General features: G+C 39.0%; 1 protein-coding gene across 8 annotated transcripts in view; it reads left to right on the plus strand.

Annotated features, from left to right (window-relative positions):
• The window catches only part of LOC123512371 (ATP-dependent translocase ABCB1-like), a 45,357-nt gene that overhangs the window by 8,111 nt on the left and 16,626 nt on the right, over positions 1 to 20,620 (plus strand). For 2 of the 8 annotated variants that reach the window (XM_045268736.1, XM_045268738.1), the window contains exons 4-15: positions 106 to 332; positions 5,179 to 5,329; positions 9,513 to 9,613; positions 10,044 to 10,215; positions 10,633 to 10,757; positions 15,659 to 15,845; positions 16,464 to 16,641; positions 17,049 to 17,221; positions 17,837 to 18,040; positions 19,265 to 19,435; positions 19,582 to 19,774; positions 20,314 to 20,510. In XM_045268736.1, coding sequence (XP_045124671.1) covers positions 106 to 332; positions 5,179 to 5,329; positions 9,513 to 9,613; positions 10,044 to 10,215; positions 10,633 to 10,757; positions 15,659 to 15,845; positions 16,464 to 16,641; positions 17,049 to 17,221; positions 17,837 to 18,040; positions 19,265 to 19,435; positions 19,582 to 19,774; positions 20,314 to 20,510 — 2,079 coding nt within the window. Of the gene's footprint in view, positions 1 to 105; positions 333 to 718; positions 1,936 to 2,971; positions 3,479 to 5,178; positions 5,330 to 9,512; positions 9,614 to 10,043; positions 10,216 to 10,632; positions 10,758 to 15,658; positions 15,846 to 16,463; positions 16,642 to 17,048; positions 17,222 to 17,836; positions 18,041 to 19,264; positions 19,436 to 19,581; positions 19,775 to 20,313; positions 20,511 to 20,620 lie in introns of those variants that run through there. The other 6 variants (XM_045268740.1, XM_045268741.1, XM_045268739.1 and 3 more) reach the window with 6 other exon arrangements.

Here is a 20,620-nt window from a genome sequence, read left to right on the forward strand (position 1 = left end):
TAGTTTGATGCATTGAAATACCATTGCACTACTGTGTTTGATTTCAGCATGTCATTAGGTTACTTTTACTTAGATTATTATTTGACAACTGGATATTTTCATCAGTTCAGATACTCGAACAGTAAAGAAAGATGTATAATGGTGAGTGGAGTGGTGGCCGCCATGCTGTCAGGAGGCTGTCTGCCGGCCATGTTCATTCTGTTCGGGGATTTGACGAATTCCTTCGTATACCATGCCATGATCACCAGCATCACCAATGAGACGCTGCACGAGTACAACGACAGTTTTGCAAAGCTCCCAATAGAAATCAACGAAAATACAACTGTGGAGGAGTAAGTATGTTCAAATCTCTTATTACTAGAGTTAGAGATGGATGGGGACCATAAAATTATTAACAACTATAAAAAATTTTATGAACATAATGGGTGCAGATCGAAGCATTTCTGGTATGATGAAATTTGTGGTTCGCCATTCATATTTATTCCTGTGTCTTATTTAGGGTTGCCTTATGAACTATCAAAATTCCGAACACCTTCACTAACACTATATGGTCCTGATATGATACCGGAAAACATGTAAAGTAATTAAAAGAAACTCAACTTATTTACCTTTGCATATGGCTGATAAGGTGCATAAACACCTGCAGCACTGACATCTTCAGCTTCACTTCCTGGTTTAACAAAATAATGTGTCATCTTCATTGATGAACCCTCTTCTTGCACTGCTCTCTTATGTTTCTCAGAGCTCACATGTGACTGTGTCATTAATACCTTTATGTGCCAGTGAGACAAATAATTAATGTTCCTGGTTTACACAGCAAACACTCAGCTTCCCACTCATCCCTGCCTTTTTTGAAGCACGGGAGTTTGTTCTGCATCTCTGCCGTGAATTTACACTTTCGTTTGGGCATCTTGACAAGAACAAGTAATAGTTGTAATGACAAGGTCACAAGGCCGCAAACAGTAATCCAGACTGCCCCCTATCAGAACTGGTTAAAGACTGGGGCGCAACGTGAGGCCGGCGTTGGGAAGGCTGCGAGCACCGACTTCATAATGGACCCATATACGTCAGAGTCTTGATCGAAACCAAACCAAATCAGCTGCCACTCGGTGAACCTCTCTCTTCATTTCAACCCAAGGAAATTCAATAAATGTGATTTTTTAACAGGTACTGATGGAAGGTGAAATTCCGGATATTTGAGTGATTTTCAAAAATCTCCCCAGACGCAGATTCCGTTATCTGAATTCCGGAGGTTACATTTCATTTAAATATTCGCTCGTGTATATTATGAATGACAAGTGTGGCTGCATATGGCCAGTCTTGACTTCGGCATCCATATATGACACTTTTTTTTTCTTTTAAGTTATCATTTCCCATAACAGTGTATGAGTTTTTTAATTCAATTGCATCTTTACTTATGAAATTCTTGCTATGATGTGTGCATCTTTGGTGCTCTCCTTATTGCTCCTAGCTTCCCACTTATTACACGGTCAAATGAGAACAGCTGTCTATATAGAATTGAAAATAAAAAAGATAGTATTGTAAAGTGTTTTGATAGTAAGAATTGACTGTGCCATTAGATACACCAAAGCAATAAAATTAGATTTATCTAAAAGAAAAAAAAAAAAAAAAAAAAAACGCGGAATTGGTTTGTTTACATCGTCATTCGTCATTGAGGAAAGCACGGCTGCCACGCTATAACAGCGTGACAGCCTGCCTCAGCCCTTAATTGCTTAATCTCTTTATTCCTTCAAACTCAAGCAACATTCCAATAAAAGCAAGATAGTCGGAGGAGCTCCTCTTGGTGATGTGTGTCAATGCCGCGGCTGTCGAGCCAGTGGCTGCTCTCCACTGTGGGATCACTTAAAGTGACAGCGTGACACTTGTCATTCGGTTCGGTTGGCTGTAAGCAGCCGGGAGGTAAAAAAAAAAAAGGTAAATTTGCAGTTTGAGCCAATACACCCTATCTTAAATTTCTTTTTCCCTAAATCTAACAAGCTTGGGAACCTCTTGGGAAAGTGGGGTTTTTGGGTGGGGAAAGCAAATATGAGGCAATTTGTGGGGTCCAGAAAATCTAAGGGGAAAAATACCCATTTGTAAAGAGAAGAAAGTGGGGAAAATAACAAAATTCATGAGTACAAAAACCTAACGTAACGTAACTTAACCTAACCGGGGGGCGCAGCCCCCCCGGACTCCCCCCTACAACACTAACCTAACCCTAACATAAACCTAACCTAATGTAACCTAACCTAACCTGGGGGGCTGTGCCTCCCTGGACCCCCCCCTACAACACTAACGTAACCCTAACATAAACCTAACCTAACCAGGGGGGCTGTTCCCCCCCGGACCCCCCCTACAACACTAACCTAACCCTAACATAAACCTAACCTAACCGGGGGGCTGTGCCCCCCCCAGAACCACCCCTACAACACTAACCTAACCTAACGTAACCTAACCTAGCCGGGGAGGCTGCGCCCCCCCCAGATCCCCCTGCAACACTAACCTAACCCTAACTTAAACCTAACCTACCATATCCTTGCTTTAGGGCAGCTTCCCTTCCCCCCCACACCGGTTCTTGTATAGCTTCACACAATATGCCCTACCTTTACCAATACCCCTCCTCACAATACCTTAAAGAAAGAATGAAGGTCCTGGCTGGTCCTCTTCTCGATTGTACACTGACTTGCATCACAGGAGCGATGATTTCCCAGTAATCAAATTCGCAACCTTTACAACTAATGTCACTGGTGGCCACGGCTGAACTGCGCACCTGTCTCTGTGCACCTGTCTGCCCAGCTTTGCCCCGCCTATGAATATATATAGCAAATTCCCATTGGCGCAGCTTGTGGTGTTAAGAGGTGGTGGCACGTCATTGGACAAAAGAACTATAGACACAATAAGAAACCTATTCACCAGTTACCCACAAACCCCAGCTAGAAACAAATGCAAATCAGTGTACTGCTCATTTCAGAGTGGGATGGGCTCCGTGGCTCGCCGCAGCTTGCTGGACTTAGAGAAAACTCGCCGAACACCGCAAATTTGAAGGCTTGTGTTGATGTTATTACTAATTTCCGATAGGGTAAAATGGGGTTAGAAATGCTCGTAGAAGTGTGATGTAGACCGTGATAATGTGTATTGTTACATGTGGTGTATTGGCTGAAACTGTAATAATACCCCCCAAAAAAAAAAAAAGATCCGTGTAAACTTGCCTATAGTGATTCGTGATACAAATAACGGCAAGGAGGATGACACCATCCTGCCTGTCAAAATGACCTCTCCGCCAAGGCAACTGTGGTTCCTCACGGCCCGTCATGTACAGTAGTGACAACGACAGGAAGACAATGTGAAATAATTCTACCTTCGGGCCGTGTGACCCCGAGTGTTCGTAAGTGTGAGGTGGCGCCGTGCCCCAAGTCAACAGTCAGCAATCACCAGTCAGCCGCCGCCAATGAGTAGGGAGTGAATGGTCAGCCCCTCAGTAAGTAATGCATTGTGTACAAAGTCATGAGTGCCCTTATTCAATATGTGGATGAGTAGAATGTACACAAAATTATGACCAATATTATGTATTTCTACACGTAAAGTAAATATTTTTTTGACTTTCACCATCTTCAGTAAATTGGGAACCAGGTGGGAAAGTTGGGTTTTTCATGAGAAGAATGCAAAAATGAGTAAAAATTTTCTCAGAGAATAAAAACTATTTTTAGGGGTTAAGAGCATGTGCAGTGTGAAGAGAGGAGCAGATGTGACTAAAATATGGGCTTTGAAAGGTAACCTAATGTGCCGTCTACACTGGGGGATGCAATGTGCGGCATTCCCTAGATTTGTGTGTGTGGGGGACGAGGGGGGGCAGGTGAGCAGCCACACTATGGGTTGTGAAGCACAGGATTGCCTGGGTGACTGCCCCACTTTACTTGCTTCTGCCTCGATGGCAGAGGTATAGTGGACATAAACAGTTAGGATCTGTAGCCAGAATAGAACTAGAAGTACAGTATTAGACTCAAGCTTGAAAAATTTAGGTTTAAGAAAGGTTTTTATAGAATGACTTTCTATTAGAGTGGTTGAGGAATGGAATGGGCTCAGTAATCATGCTTTTAGTGCTGAGTCCATTGGGAGCTTTAAAAGGAGATTAGATTTGTTGAGGGATGATAAATGGTAGTAGGTAGGTTTTTTTTATACAGGAACTGCCACCTATAGGCCTGGTGGCCTCTTGTAGCTTCTGTCATTTTCTCATGTTTGTAAGATCATGACATTTGAACTGTCAGTGGAAGTGTGCATGGATGCTGCCATGGCTAACTTAGCTCAAGAGGTATTTTATTGTCCATTGTGAGTGCAGCTTGCACAAAGTTGAAAGAAAGAAAGATGATAATAATATGTCAATGAGTTGGAAGGTGGCTGCTTGTGCCTTTTGAATGTTTCTAGACATGACCAGCCAAGCAATGTAGGACAGCTGGATCCCACCTTCACACCAGGTCTTTGGCCTGTGGCACATGTTATGACCCTTCACTTGCAGAATTATGGTCATGGAAGGGAGTGAGGTGTGGTGAGACCCGTAGTATGGGGACAATACTCTCCTTCAACCCCCAGTCTAACCTTAGCTAGCTTAAATTAGGTACCACACCTAGCCTAACTTAATGGATGGCTACCACATTGCCCTTCCCCACCTCCAACTTCAAGATTCTGTAATCTAACTTAGCTTAGCATGAATTAGCCAAATCTAACCTAATAGAGGCTGCAACCCTGCAACCCCCTTCACCTAACCCAGGTGTGAGCAAACTATGACCCACGTGCTGCATGCTGCCCACTAAAGGAATTGACAAATGTTACTAAATTTGAAAGAGAAAGTTAATAAACAATGCCAAATAGTATTGTGAGCATTTTGTTTTCTTTCCACAGGTGTGCATATATGTGGAACACTGGCTTTTCTTTAAAAGGCCTTTATTGTGTCTTTTAAATATTAATTTTTTTGGGTTAATATACTATGTGGCCTAATAAGATTGTAATTCTTTTTAATGTGGCCTTTCCACTGAAATATTTGTCCACCCTTGACCTAACCTAACTTAACAGGGAAACTGAACTCCTTTGAATCCTTGTAACATGTGTGTAAGTGTATCTATGAAAAAAATTATTCATCAAGGTGTATGTGAATCTCTTAGTATAGAATGTCACTCTTTTCAGTGCTAAAGACCTGCTGAGAGAGTTCTTAGGCATCGGTGATTTCTTTGAAGGTGTTGTAAGGTTTGGGGTCGGGACATTCCTCGTCGGCTTTGTGCAAATGTTGATGGGCTACATCTTTGTCACCTCCATGAACTATGCTGCAGAGGGACAGGTCAGTACCATATATATGTATATATATATATATATATATATATATATATATATATATATATATATATATATATATATATATATATATATATATATATATATATATATATATATATATATATATATATATATATATATATATATATATATATATATATATATATATATATATATATATATATATATATATATATATATATATATATATATATATATATATATATATATATATATATATATATATATATATGTGTGTGTGTGTGTGTGTGTATTTACCTAGTTGTATTATACAAGGTTTGAGTGGAGCTCATAGTGTCCTGTCTCCATGTCTCCATTTATTTATTTATTTTTATTTTTTTATTTATTTTTTTTTAATTATGCACTTTATGTGTTGTCACAACTTCATCACTCAGTGCATTTCACTATTCCAGAGTTCTACGTGGAAAACTGTATTTTCCAATATCCTTCACGTGTGTGTGTGTGTGTTTCACTGTTTGATCTGCTGCAGTCTCTGACGAGACAGCCGGACGTTATCCTACGGAACGAGCTCAGAGCTCATTATTTCCGATCTTCGAATAGGCCTGAAACCAGGCACACACCACACACCGGGACAACAAGGTCACAACTCCTCGATTTACATCCCGTACCTACTCACTGCTAGGTGAACAGGGGCTACACGTGAAAGGAGACACACCCAAATATCTCCACCCGGCCAGGGAATCGAACCCTGGTCCTCTGGCTTGTGAAGCCAGCACTCTAACCACTGAGCTGTGTGTGTGTGTGTGTGTGTGTGTGTGTGTGTGTGTGTGTGTGTGTGTGTGTATTTACCTATTTGTATTTACCTATTTGTGTATTACAGGGCCCGAGCTAAGCTCTCTGTGTCCTGTCTCCTTGTCCATTCCTGTCATATCTCTCTTTCATCTGATTGACACACACTGCGTCAACGACATCACTGCTCAGTTTATTCCACTTATCAATACTACGATGCGGAAACTGTATTTTCTCACGTCATTTAGACAGATGTCTTTATTATTTTTTTTTTTCCATGTCCTCGGAGATGATTACTTGTGGTCACCTTTATCAACTCTCTGTCCAATATGTCAATCTTGTTCACCAATTTATACATAGTTATCATGTCTCCTCTTGTTCTTCTCTCTTCTAATGTGGTCAGCCCCAGTTTCCTCAGTCTTTCCTCATAGTCTAACTCCTGAGTCCTGGTACCATCCTTGTTGCCAGCCTCTGTACCCTTTCCACCTTCTTCACATTTTTCTTCATATGCGGTGACCAGACACAAGCTGCATATTCTAACTGGGGTCTTATTAAGGTACATAATATCTTCTTCATCATTCCTTCATCTAGGTAGTGGAATGCAAGGCCAATATTTTGAAGCATGTTATATGTTTTCCAAAATATCTTGTTAATGTGTTTCTCCGGTGACAAAGTGTTTTGCACGGTTACTCCTAAGTCTTTCTCCTCATTGGTCTCTTTAATTTTCTCATCACCCAGCCTGTAATCCCTGTTTGGTCTGTATCTACTTCTTCCCATTTTCATAACATGGGTCTTGTCTATATTAAATTCCATCTGCCACTCTTTACTCCACTCATATATTTTATCAAGATCTTCCTGTAACTTGTTACAATCTTCCACATTCTTTACTCTCCTCATAATTTTAGTATCGTCCAAACATGTTCATGTAACTGTCAATTCCTACTGGCATATCATTAACATAAATCAAAAACATGATGGGACCAAGCACTGACCCTTGTGGAACTCCACTGGTTACCTTCTTCCACTCGGACTTCCTTCCTCTCACCACTGTTCTCATTTCTCTTCCCATTAAGTAATTTTCCATCCATTTTGCTAGTTTATCATTTACTCCTCCAATCTTCTTTAGTTTCCACATCAGTCTATTGTGTGGTACTTTATCAAAGGCCTTTCTCAAGTCCAGGTAGATAGCATCCACCCATCCCTCTCTATGTTGTAGTATGTCAGTCACTCTTGAATAAAAACATAATAAATTGGATACACGATCTTCCTTTTCTGAAACCAAACTGCCTTTCACTCAGAATGTTTTCACTTTCTAGATACTCACTCCACTTAGCTTTAATTACTTCTTCACATACCTTGCACAATATACTAGTCAACGATACTGGTCTATAATTTAGCGGTTCCATTCTACTACCATTCTTATATATAGGCACAATGTCAGCTCTTTTCCACTCTTTCGGGACTAATCCTGTTCGTATGGAGGTTTCCACAATATCAAATACGGGGTTCAACAATTGATCCTTACATTCTTTTAGCAACCTCCCAGATATGCCATCAGGCCCCATTGATTTATTAATATCCAGATTGCTTATAATTTTCCTTACATCTTCCTTAGTAACCATGATGTCCTGCATTTGCTTTATTTCCGTAGGCCTTCCTCCCATAAAATGCTCCTCCTTTGTAAACACTTTGCAAAAGTTGTCGTTCAAAATTTCAGCTATATCTCCAGCATCCTCATATACTTCTTCCCATTTTTACCTTTTCTATTGCCTCCCTTTTATTTAGTTTTCCATTTATGAATTTGTAAAACATTTTGGGTCACTATCACAGTTTTCCACCACCCTCTGTTCATATTCCTTCTGTGCTGTTCTCCTTACTTCAACATATCTATTCCTTGCTGTTTTGTAAACTTCTCTTGATAATACATCACTGTTTTTCTTAAGTTTCTTCCATGCCTTTTCTTTGTTCTTTTTTGCTTCTTCACAATTTCTATTAAACCACTGTTTATTATTTAAAGTCCTCTTTCTGTGATATGGCACAAACTTTTCACAGCAGAGTTATATAAATCCATAAATTTATCGTATTTCAATTGCATATCCCTTTCCTGGTATACCACGGACCAGTCAATTTCATTAAAGAACTCCCTTATATGGTTATAATTTGCCCTAATATAATTTAATTTTTCCTCCCTGTGTTCCACAATCTTATTCGTGCTTAATTCCGTATCCAGCTCAAAGCTTAGGACATCATGATCGCTTTTCCCAAGGGACATTCATGTTCAATTTCCTCTTTTAGAGATGCCCTGGTAAATACCAAATCCAACCTTGCTGCAACATCTTGTCCCCTGCACCTTGTTGGTGATCTCACCCACTGTGTCATCAAGTTATTTGTTGCTACCTTTAACAATTCCTCTGCCCACTCACCACTGTTCACCACTTCGTAGTCTTCCCACACTATTTCTTTACAATTAAAGTCCCGACTATCATCACTCTATCCTTTCTGATGAGTTCTTGCTTCATTCTGTCTAGAGTATTTCTCATCACCATTTGGTACTGTTCATATTCCCAAGCACTGGTTCTGGGTGGTATGTATACTGTTATAATATTAATGTCCCTCTTGCCATCTGTTATAAGCATACTTATCACTTCCTCATTTCTCTTACTATAGTTCACCTCCTTCACTATCAGATCTTCCTTAGTAAGAACCATTATACCACCACCTCCTTTATTCTTTCTATCATTTCTCCATACTTTGTAGTGTTTTACAACAAACCAGTCTAGCTTTATTTCGGCCTTAGCTTTGTTTCCACACACACATTATGTCCGGTTCATTGTTTCTTAGGTAATCCATACATTCTAGCCTCTTAGACAGAAATCCATCTATATTCTTGTAAGTCACTTGAATTCCATTCCTAGTCTCTTTCTTCCATGTCTGTCATGTAATGTCTATTCCGTCTGTTTTATCCACCACTTCTTTAGCCTCCCATTTCTCATCCTCCAAAAACTTGGTCTTTTCCTCCTCTGTTCTTCTTCATTCCTCTCTCACTTCAGTTACAAGCTCTCATTTTCATTCCTCATCCTGTGACATATTTCTTCTTATGTAAATTGTTTTGGTTTCCTCAGAGTCCTTAAGTTTCCAAGCCCTCCTCAGTAAGTCCTCAGCTGCCACCTGAGACTTTAATTTCAATTTCAATGGTTTACTTTTACCTTCCTCAAAAGCTCCTAGTCTAACACTTTCTTCTACCTCAGCAAATAGGCACTCTTCCTCTTCTGAGATCTTATTCAGTAAAGACTTAATCTTGTCATTTTCTTTATGTGTGTGTGTGTGTGTGTGTGTGTGTGTGTGTGTGTGTGTGTGTGTGTGTTTCCATATATTTTGTAATGTAAGTTCCATAAGATGCAATAAATAATTTACAGGTATTCAGACTACGTGGGATGTTCCTACGGAGCATCTTGTGTCAAGAGATTGCTTGGTTTGACACCCATCAGACAAATGACTTTGCCAGCCGTGTCACAGAGTAAGTGAACTGTGGTGGGGAAGAGATGATAACAAAGGAGAAAGAGAAAATAACTGAAGAGAAGAAATAGATGCTATTACAAGTGTCAATGAATCATGTGAAAGTTTAAAAGCAGGAAGTGTAGATTGAGGTGATAAAGAGGGTTTACAAAGGTGCAGTGGATTTGTGTGTGAGAAGAAGAATCTTTCCATGGCAGTAGGAGGACTGGTTATTGGAATACCCAAAGGAGACAAAGATTGGGAAGTTGATGGAGGTGGAGCATGTCAGGGCAGTGTGTGAGTGAAAATAAATGGAGGTTATTCTGTCATGATCAATCTCTTGGTAGTTTTAAAAAAATCAGTGTCAGACTTAGTTAGATCGTAGATAAAGTAGGTTTTTGTAAGATGGATTGCAAGTTGTAACAAAAGTTTAATCTTTTATGCTTTTGCAGAGATTTGAACAAGCTGCAAGAAGGCATTGGAGAAAAAGTGGGAATGTTCATATTTTTTATGACAACTTTTCTTGCATCATTAATCAATGCATTTGTCCATGGATGGGAGCTCACCCTTATCATCCTGTCAGTGTTTCCTCTTCTGGGAATCTCCACTGGACTTATTGCAAAGGTTTGTTTCTCTCTCTCTCTCTCTCTCTCTCTCTCTCTCTCTCTCTCTCTCTCTCTCTCTCTCTCTCTCTCTCTCTCTCTCTCTCTCTCTCTCTCTCTCTCTCTCTCTCTCTCTCTCTCTCTCTCTCTCTCTGTCTCTCTCTCTCTCTGTCTCTCTCTGTCTCTCTCTCTCTCTCTCTCTCTCTCTCTCTCTCTCTCTCTCTCTCTCTCTCTCTCTCTCTCTCTCTCTCTCTCTCTCTCTCTCTCTCTCTCTCTCTCTCTCTCTCTCTCTCTCTCTCTCTCTCTCTCTCTCTCTCTCTCTCTCTTTATTCTTTGTTTCATTACACATCTAAGAATCCTTGCACTGTCTTTCCTCACAAAGTTGTATTGCATGTTTTGCCAATGCTTTCTTATCTGTTCACAGTTGAATTTGTTCCAGGTTACAACAAACTTGACTTCTGCAGAATTGCAAAAGTATGGAAAAGCAGGAAGTATTGCAGAGGAGGTTCTCTCTTCCATTAGGACAGTAATTGCCTTTGGTGGAGAAGCAAAGGAAATCAAGAGGTATTTACCATGTCCTATTTTTTTCTCAGTTTACACCAATAGCCACACACAGATAGCCCTGTGGATTTAAACAAAAGTTGTGAGAAGTTGTTTACCACCTTTTTATCCTGGTATGAATTATTTGACTTGCTCTCACACACACACACAAGAATCTTTAGGAAAAAAGATGGAGAAGCAGGCTGAATGGAAAAAAAGTCAGGAAGTGGAAAGAAAGGAGGTAAATTACAAAGTTGCAAGTCTGGAAAAGGAAATCAAAGAGTCTGGGGAGAAAACTTTGGGCCTTGCTGAAATTATAGATCAACAGATCATAGAAGAGAAGATTGCTGAGAAAGTGGTGAAGGTTATTAAGTCAAATGAGACATTGGTGAGGGAAACTGTAGACAAAAAGAGATGTGTGGTGATATTTGGTGTGGAGGAGGATAAGACACCGAGTAAAATGGAGAGAGAGAAAAACATAAAAAAGGTGATAAATAATATCATTAATGTGGTGCAGGAGGAGGGAAAAGACCTAGTACAAGAAATAGAGGACTTCCATAGAATTGGAAAGTTCACAGGAGAAGGTATGAGGCCAATAAGAATCAAACTTAAGTCACAAAAGGATGTAGATGAATTGGTGGAGAAGTCATGGAGGCTAGCCCAGCAGGAAACAACAAGGAAGATTTGGTTGAGAAGAGATCTCGGTGAAAAGGAAAGAGAAATGTTAAATGAGTTGAGAAAGGAGGCTTTGAAAAAAATGAAGAGAGGACAGAAGAGGAGAAGAAAGAGTTTTTCTGGAGAATCTTGGATATGAGACTGAGGAAGTGGTTCATAACCCAGAAAAGTACAGCAAGAAAGGACTAAAGAAACTTACGTATGAGCGAATGTAATGTATTCCAACATAAATGGAGTGATATCGGGATTTTAGAACTCAACGATTACTTGAGGGACAAGAACCCAGATATTGTGGGTCTTACTGAAACAAAACTGAGAGAGGGAGAAGACCTGATGATGGTTGGAGAAGGAAATATAATGTTTGGAAAAGAAATAGAGTAGGTAAGATGGGAGGAGGAGTGATGTTGCTGGTTAAAAAGATATAAAGGTGGATCAAGTGAAAGAAGGTATGGGAAAGGCAGAAGTGCTAAAGATCAGAGCAGAAACTAATGAAGGAAAAAGAGGCACTACATAGTGGTGTACGTACCACCTAAGACAAATGCATGGTCAGTACAGGAATATGAAGAAATGATAAGTGATACAGGAACATGTCTGGAAGAAATGTTGGGTGGCTGTGAACGAACTATAATGATGGGAGATTTTAATTGTAAAGAGGTGTGTTGGGAGGACTGGTCAATGGAAGGATCAGAGACAACATGGGGAAATACACTATTGACACTGGCAATGGAAAATGTGTTAACTCAGTGGGTCAAAGAAGATACTAGGTTTGGAGGAGAGGGAGCATCGTCAAGACTGGACTTGGTCTTTAGTACAGAGCCAATGGTCATTGAGGAGATGAGGGTGGAGTGCCCTTTAGCAAAGAGTGATCATGCAGTTTTGGAGTTCAAGGTGATAGATGAAGAGAAATCTAGAAGAAATGAAGAATATAAAGTGGGAAGATGGAATTATGCCAAGACAGATTTTGGAAACCTAAAGAAATTCTTTCAAGAGACAAATTGGATGAAATTCAAGAGTGCTAAGGAGCAAATGAAAAGTGGAAGGAATTTATAAAAATATACAAAGAAGGTGAGAAAAATTTGTACCAATAAGACAACATAGAGAAGTTGGAAAGCAGGACTGGTTTAACGATAGATGTGAAAAGGCTAGAACAAGAAAAGAGGATGCATGGAAGAGGTGGAGAAGGAAAAGACGGATTAAGCAGTGGGAAAGTTACAAAAGAGCAAGAAATGAATATGTGTTGATTAGAAGAGAAGAAAGAAAGAAACAAGAAAAGGATATAATTGATAAATGTAAAGACCAACCAAGGCTTTTTACAGACATGTGAACAACAACATCAAAAATAGAGAAAGTATTGAAAGTTTAGAAGTAAATGGAGTATGCAGTGAGGATCCCAGGAAATGGCAGAGGCTATGAATGGATGCTTTCGGAAGGTATTCACAAAGGAGACTGCTTTTGACAAACCACTGGTAATGGAACAGAAAGGGATTATGAAGGAGTTTCAAGTAACTGTGGAGGAGATCAAGAATATGATGGGGAGTTTAGAAGTGAGAAAAGCTGTGGGACCTGATGGGGTATCAGGATGGATTTTAAGAGAATGCAGGGAGCAACTGGCAGAAAAAGTTTGTGAAGTAATTGATGCCTCATTAAGGGAAGGTGTAGTGCCCCAAGACTGGAAAAGAGCTAACATTGTCCCAATTTATAAATCAGGTAACAAGAGAGACCCATTGAACTATAGACCAGTGTCACTTACAAGTGTGGTAGCTAAGATGTGTGAGAGGGTGGTGAAGAATAGATGGACAGACTTCTTGGAGAAAAATGACATACTTTGTGAGTGTCAATTTGGTTTTAGAAAAGGGCGTTCATGCACGACAAACCTGATATGTTACTATTCGAGGGTGATAGATGTAATACAGGAAAGAGATGGTTGGGCTGATGGAATATATCTGGATTTAAAAAAGGCCTTTGATAAGGTACCACACCGGAGACTGATCTGGAAACTTGAAATGGTAGGAGGAGTGCATGGCAGTTTACTAAAATGGATGGAAGACTTTTGGTAGGAAGAGAAATGAGAACAATAATTAAGGACAGACCATCAGAATGGGGCTTGGTGGAGAGTGGAGTTCCACAGGGATCAGTGTTGGCACCAGTAATGTTTGCGGTCTACATAAATGACATGGTGGATGGGGTGTCCAGTTATGTGAGCCTATTTGCAGACGATGCAAAATTGTTAAGAAAAGTGAGATGTGACAAAGATTGCGAACTACTCCAGGAAGACTTGGACAGAATATGGAAATGGAGCTGTACATGGCAAATGGAGTTCAACACGACAAAATGCAAGAAATTAGAGTTTGGCAAGAGTGAAAGAAGAATCAGGAGTATGTACAAGATAGGAAATGAAGACATAAAACCAGTCATGAAGAAAAAGACCTTGGGGTGACAATTACCAATGACCTATCGCCAGAGAGACATATAAACAAAATAATTGGAGAAGTATTGAACTTATTGAGGAACATAAGAGTGGCGTTCAGATATTTAGATGAAGAAATGATGAAGAAAATAATTACTGCAATGATAAGACCAAGGCTTGAATATGCAACAATACAGTGGGCTCGAACTTAAAGAAACACATAAGGAAACTAGAGAAAGTACAGAGGGCTGCAACAAAATGGTGCCTGACTTAAGAGATTTGACTTATGAAGACAGACTGAACAGAATGCAACTTCCGACCCTGGAAAACAGAAGAGAAAGGGGAGACCTGATAGCAATATACAGAGTGATGATTGGCATGGAAAAATGGATAGGGAAGATCTGTGTATGTGGAATGAAAGAATGTCGAGAGGGCATGGGAAAAACTAAAATGGCCACTTATAGGAGAGATGTGAAAAATATAGCTTCCTCATAGAAGGGTGGAAGCATGGAATAGTTTAGACGTGGAAGTGGTCAACGCAAGGAATATTCATGATTTTAAGAAAAAGCTGGACATTAGTAGATATGGAGACGGGACAGTACGAGCATAGCTCCTTTCCCTTATGTTACAATTAGGTAAATACACTTACACACACACACACACACACACACACACACACACACACACACACACACACACACACACACACACACACACACACACACACACACACAGGAATAGTACAATCATACATTGTTGACTGAAGGACAGTAGTATTCTCTGCAATGTGAATAGAGCTTTATAATCAAGTTTATGTTCAATTTCTAAGAAGCATTATGCTTGGTATTATTTTCTTATTAAATAGGAAATTCTTTAAGGTGAAATATTGCTTACAAGCACAGTGGAGACTCAATACTCAAACTTAATTTGTTCCAAATGGCTGTTCGAGTATTAAAAAGCTTGACTATTGATATCTATAGATCAGGTAATTTGTTCTAATCTTAGCAAAACTTCAAGTTCATAAAAATTTCAATTTATTTGTTTATTTATTTATTTATTTATTTATTTTTTAAAATTTTGATTTGTACATACCATAAGTGAAGGCTGGTGATGGAAAACTTGAAAGATGAGGGGAGAAGGGTGGGGATGAGGAGGAGGTTGCCGGAGGATGAATCACCATCCATGAAAACGTTTTTGTAACTTTTCTCCTGGTGTGATTCCTGTGAATCTACTAATGGAGTGCTGTGGCTCACTAACACTTGCACTCTCACTAAATTCCTTATTTTCATCACTAATAAGTTTCTTTGGTGCCATCATAAGTTTCTAAATGAAAAACTACTGACAGAATGCAGAAGAATGTTGTTTTTCTCAAGACTGTGGCAGGACTAGGTAGACTAAGGATGTGCACTGGCATTCGGTATTCTGGCATTACTAGTAATATGGTATCAGAATGGTACAGTGGCGGCCGTGAGAAGGGAGATGACAGAGCTTTGTATATGACCAAATGTGTGGCCGTTTGATTATTAGATATTTTCACCACTAATAAGCCTTTGGTGTTAATGTAAGTTTATGAATGAAAAACTACAGATAAATGCAGAAAAATTTTATTCTGATGACAGCAACAGCACAAGTTGCAACTGGCGGAGGGGGAATGGGGACATCTGGGAGCCTTTATTTACAACCACATGTGTGGACATTTGATATCAGGTATTTTTCAAGTATTAAATCAAACTTTTGCGTTTGAGTATTGAAAACTTTGAGTATTTAGACGTTCAAATATTGAGTCTTCACTGTATTGTGAATGAATGTAAGAATAGGTAGTAATGGCAGAATACACACACAGATATGAGGACAACTTGGTGTATGCCAGGAATGCCGGGGTTAAAAGAGGCTTGATGACGGGCGTGGGTGTGGGTGTCATGTGGTTGTTCATCTATGCTGCCTATGCTCTGGCTTTCTGGTATGGCACAGGTCTTATTTTGGACTCCCGTGCAGGAAACGGGGATTATGACCCATCAAAACTCATCATTGTGAGTATGTGCCTTGAGGGAACATTGTCATTAGCAGGAACTTCATTATAATTTGAAAGTATAGATAGAAATGTAATGTCTCTGTTTATAAAGCTAAGATAAACTGTTATGTACTCACTTGTATATCTTGATATTGGAATTATGCTTGTGCAAGAAAGTAGCATCCTTAGTTCCATCATCCTTTCCATTCTAACACGCTTTTATCTTCTTAGATGTTTTTATTTTCATAATCTTTCAGCTTTACTGTATCATAGTTTCCACCCAGATTTCCTACCTAATCTCCTTGTTATATATATCCCATCTTTTTGTATTGATGAATGTTATTGATATTTTCTTTTCTATTTGCTACTAAATTAGTGAAATATTGCCTTGTACTCTTTGTAAAATATGATGGTAAGAAGTCTGTGGTGAAGGAGAATGATCTCATTTTCTGACATTTGAGTGTTGTCATCTTTGAAGTATACAGATAAAGTGGTGTATCATCATATGTATATATGCCTTCTGTATCCTCAGTGAAGAAAACACCCAAAATGTTGGTAGGTAAAATGGTTCTACTTTAAAACATTTCTTTTCACTTGTTGTTTACTTGTCTGATTTTCTCTCTGTGTTTGATGGTAGGTATTCTTCAGTGTGCTGATGGGGGCCATGAATGTGGGCCAGTCAGCACCATACTGGGAAGCATTTACAGTAGCACGAGGAGCAGCAGCCACCATATTCAGTATTGTGGAGAGGAAGTCTGCTATTGATCCATCCAGCAAAGAAGGAAAGCGGCCTCACTTTGTCACAGGAACAATTGGTAATCAACTCTTTACTTTATACACCAATTAACTGTACTCAGATGTTGGATTTGTAGCACTGCTTTGAGCCATGAGTATCTGACATTGACCTATAATGACGTCAGGTCATTGTAATTTGATTAATTATTATCTTTAGAGTAATAGCATCACCTCCCTACTTCAGGAATCATACTTGTCCTTTTCTCAGGGAAGAAGGGATGAGAAACAGTGGGATAGGCTAACTTTTTACACTTATATACATTCTTGAAGGTTCTCTCAATAACATGAATATTAATACATAACCAAACAAATGTTGATTAGAGTATTTTTTGACTAGTGAATTTAACCTTGATGGCATTTTAACTTCTAAACTTTTCTGACTAGTTAGCTGAAGAGTCTGCTATCAGCTCCCTCATCCTTTCCACAGAGCTGAGAGATGTGCACTTTAGCTACCCATCACGGCCAGATGTTAAGATTCTGCAGGGAGTTAGCCTGAAGGTTGAGCCTGGTCAGACTGTTGCCCTAGTTGGATCCTCAGGCTGTGGCAAGTCTACATGCATCCAGCTCATACAACGCTTCTATGACTCACCATCAGGAGATGTTAGTATCACACCATTATGATAACAGATAGTATGTTTTGTTCTTAGTTCTCTCTCTCTCTCTCTCTCTCTCTCTCTCTCTCTCTCTCTCTCTCTCTCTCTCTCTCTCTCTCTCTCTCTCTCTCTCTCTCTCTCTCTCTCTCTCTCTCTCTCTCTCTCCACTTGCTTTGCCTTGTTATGTGATATATTTCAAGTCTAGGTGGTGTGAGTGCTGCATAGTATTAATAGGAGCATCTGAAGGTGGTGCCTCTCCCTATAGTTTTATACTCAACACCTTCAAAGCATTATTTAGGTGTTTATGATGATGTGTTAGTACTTGTGACAGAGTGAAGTAATGCATATATTCATCACTATATAAATAGTGACTCCAGAAATGTCATCATATGTGAAATATGCAGATGACACAGTTATTGTAGGGAGAATAGGAAGTGACAGTGACTGCTTCAACCTGACAAATCAATTTTGTTCTAGGGTGTGAAGCATATATATTTCTTGAAGGCATTGGTGTCTGGAAAATATTGAAATATTACTTCATTAATTAGCATTAGTACAAGTGTTTTGTACATATACATTCCTAAGTGCAGTATTTTGTGTAATGTTTCTCTGTATCTTGCAGGTAATGCTTGATGGACAGCTCATCCAAGATTTGAATATTGGATGGCTGAGGGACCAGATTGGTGTGGTGGGACAGGAGCCAGTCCTTTTTGGCACCACTATTGCTGAAAACATACGTTATGGAAGGGATGGAGTCTCCATGGCAGAAATAGAGGCAGCGGCTAAAGAAGCCAATGCACATGACTTTATAATGAAGCTGCCTAAGGTGTGGTGTATATATCCTGTCATAACCTCTTGCTCTTAAATCTTTATCATATGAATTATGGGATTTTTCAGTGGGTGTTGTAATTTTTTGCATGATACTTAATTTGACATTAAGGTTATCTTCATGTTCTGGACATGTATCTTTGGAAAAATCTATGGCTGAGATAAGTATTTTGCAATATTCAAAGTCTATCACAGTACAGGTAACTCGATTTACATTATAGGTGTGTTCCAAGAGGCATCGTCTATATCAAAATTCACGTAAAACAAACATGTAATTCTCATAAGAAACAATAGATAATAGGGGGGATGCGGGATGTAGTCCAAATTTTTTTTTACAAAATACTCTTTATTTGGCTAAATTAACATGTTTTTATTATTTACCATTCTAAATATACTAGAAATTTATTTAAAGTAAAGGGAAAAGCAAGAAATGATAAGAGAAAGCAAAAAATAATAAGTGAAAACAATATAACAAAGAATACGTAAACACAGCACTTGCTGCGTCACTGCCATCACCACTCACACCACAGTCAGTCACCATCTTCCTCTGAGCATTACCACTTTATCAAAAATCATCTTATCAAAAATAACCCCACTTGCAGAAGAAGATGAAGGAAGTTTTGGGGCCATCTTGGTGAATTATAGGCAGATTGAAGAGATTCTGTCTGTACTCAGTGCTGGCAGACTGCAAATGAGGCACGAGAAGAGCAGAGCTCCCACCTATCGGCCAGCTGCAGAACTCTCTGGTACTCAGTTTGAAATTGTGTCTGGCGCTCAGTTTGAAAATGCGGTTGGGCCAAATCGCATATTAGCAAACCAATCACACAAATTAAATTAATTGTAATATTTTTTCACACAAATTAAATTAATTGTAATATTTTTTCGGTCGCGTTATAATAAAAACGCGTAAATCAAAATGTACTTAAATTGAGAGTTACCTGTACTAAGCATTGTGGTTATATTATCTTTATGGTGTCTGTAGACACTACTCATTTGGTGTAACATGAATAATGGTGTACTACACTAACCAGTCCATGCTTGATATTTCTGATGCACTTCTCCAGTATTCTTGAGACTTGCATATATTTGAAAAATCACCACTGACAAAATAGAACTATGAATGTATTGTATAATACATTACGTATATGGGTTTTAAACACCATATCTATTGTGGATTATAGTTTGGAGGTTCACTTGTTTTTGAGATTGATTTTATCAACAGAAATATGAGACTCAAGTAGGGGATCGAGGAGTGCAGATGTCAGGTGGGCAGAAGCAGCGTGTTGCCATTGCCCGGGCGTTAGTCAAACAGCCACGCATCCTCCTGCTGGATGAAGCCACCTCTGCCCTGGACAACCAGAGTGAAGCAATAGTTCAGCAGGCACTTGATAAGGTTACTAACATACTTACTATGTTCTTGCTTATTTTGCCATTATTTCTTTCATCTCTTTATTTATTTTTTCACCTATTGATAATAATGAAGAGGAGTTCATGTAAGTAAGATATTACCATAGTAACAATTATCATTATTTTTTCCAGGTTCGTCGTGGTCGCACCACAGTTATTGTTGCCCATCGCCTCTCAACCATTAGAAGTGCTGACAAAATTGTTGCACTCAATAAAGGGTCAGTGGCTGAAGTAGGAACCCACAAGGAACTCATGAAGCTCAAGTCATTTTACTACAACTTGGTCACCGCACAAATCCCTCCAAATGAACGAAAGTCTTCCAAGGGTAAGTAATACACATTTTTTTTTATAAAAGTGTCATGTTTTTCATAAGCCAAGCTAGCATTTTTTTTCCTTAGCTAGTATCCCTGACACATAATAATTACAAGATGCATCTGCAAAATTATATTATTTATTAATTTTGCAGCCAGATTTCAAAAACTTAATTTTTTATAATCTAAAGTCTGGTAATAGATTAACTTAGATTGATGTATTATGTCATGAACTGTTTCTTTGTAGTTTTTAATGTATATTTGAGTTTGGTAGACTTGATTATAGTATTTTTTCTTATGTCATATTAACTGTTCAATGGTGAAAGGTGTTTGAAAACTATGTAGAGGATTTTTATTTTAGTTTTTTCAACCAACTTTCTTTATTCATTGTGTGGCTCAAAAAAAGCAAAAGAAAACTTTTGAGTCAAACCAATAAGTTCAAAGAAATTATGCTATTGTATATATACACATTTTGGTCATAATCAGATCTGTTTTTTCTTTCATATGGTAAATTAACTTATTCATATTATTGTCATGCTCTTTTTTTAACCAGCTGGCAAGGAAGATACAGAGTCTGACAGCAGTGATGAGGAGAATGAAGTCGTTAGTGTGGCTGAGTTGAGTCAAGACATCATGGACGATCTGGTCAGTAAGTCTCCTGTGGCTCTTGCCCGAACCTCCTCTACCAGGCAGTCTCTCCGCCGCCGCCGCACATCCACCAAGGCCAGCAGGCACTCCATGGGGACAGAGGTGTGTGTGTGTGTGTGTGTGTGTGTGTGTGTGTGTGTGTGTGTGTGTGTGTGTGTGTGTGTGTGTTTACCTAGTTATGACATACAAGAGAGGAGCTAAACTTGTACTGT

Source organism: Portunus trituberculatus, chromosome 33, assembly GCF_017591435.1.
Source record: "Portunus trituberculatus isolate SZX2019 chromosome 33, ASM1759143v1, whole genome shotgun sequence".
Lineage (NCBI taxonomy): Eukaryota > Metazoa > Arthropoda > Malacostraca > Decapoda > Portunidae > Portunus > Portunus trituberculatus.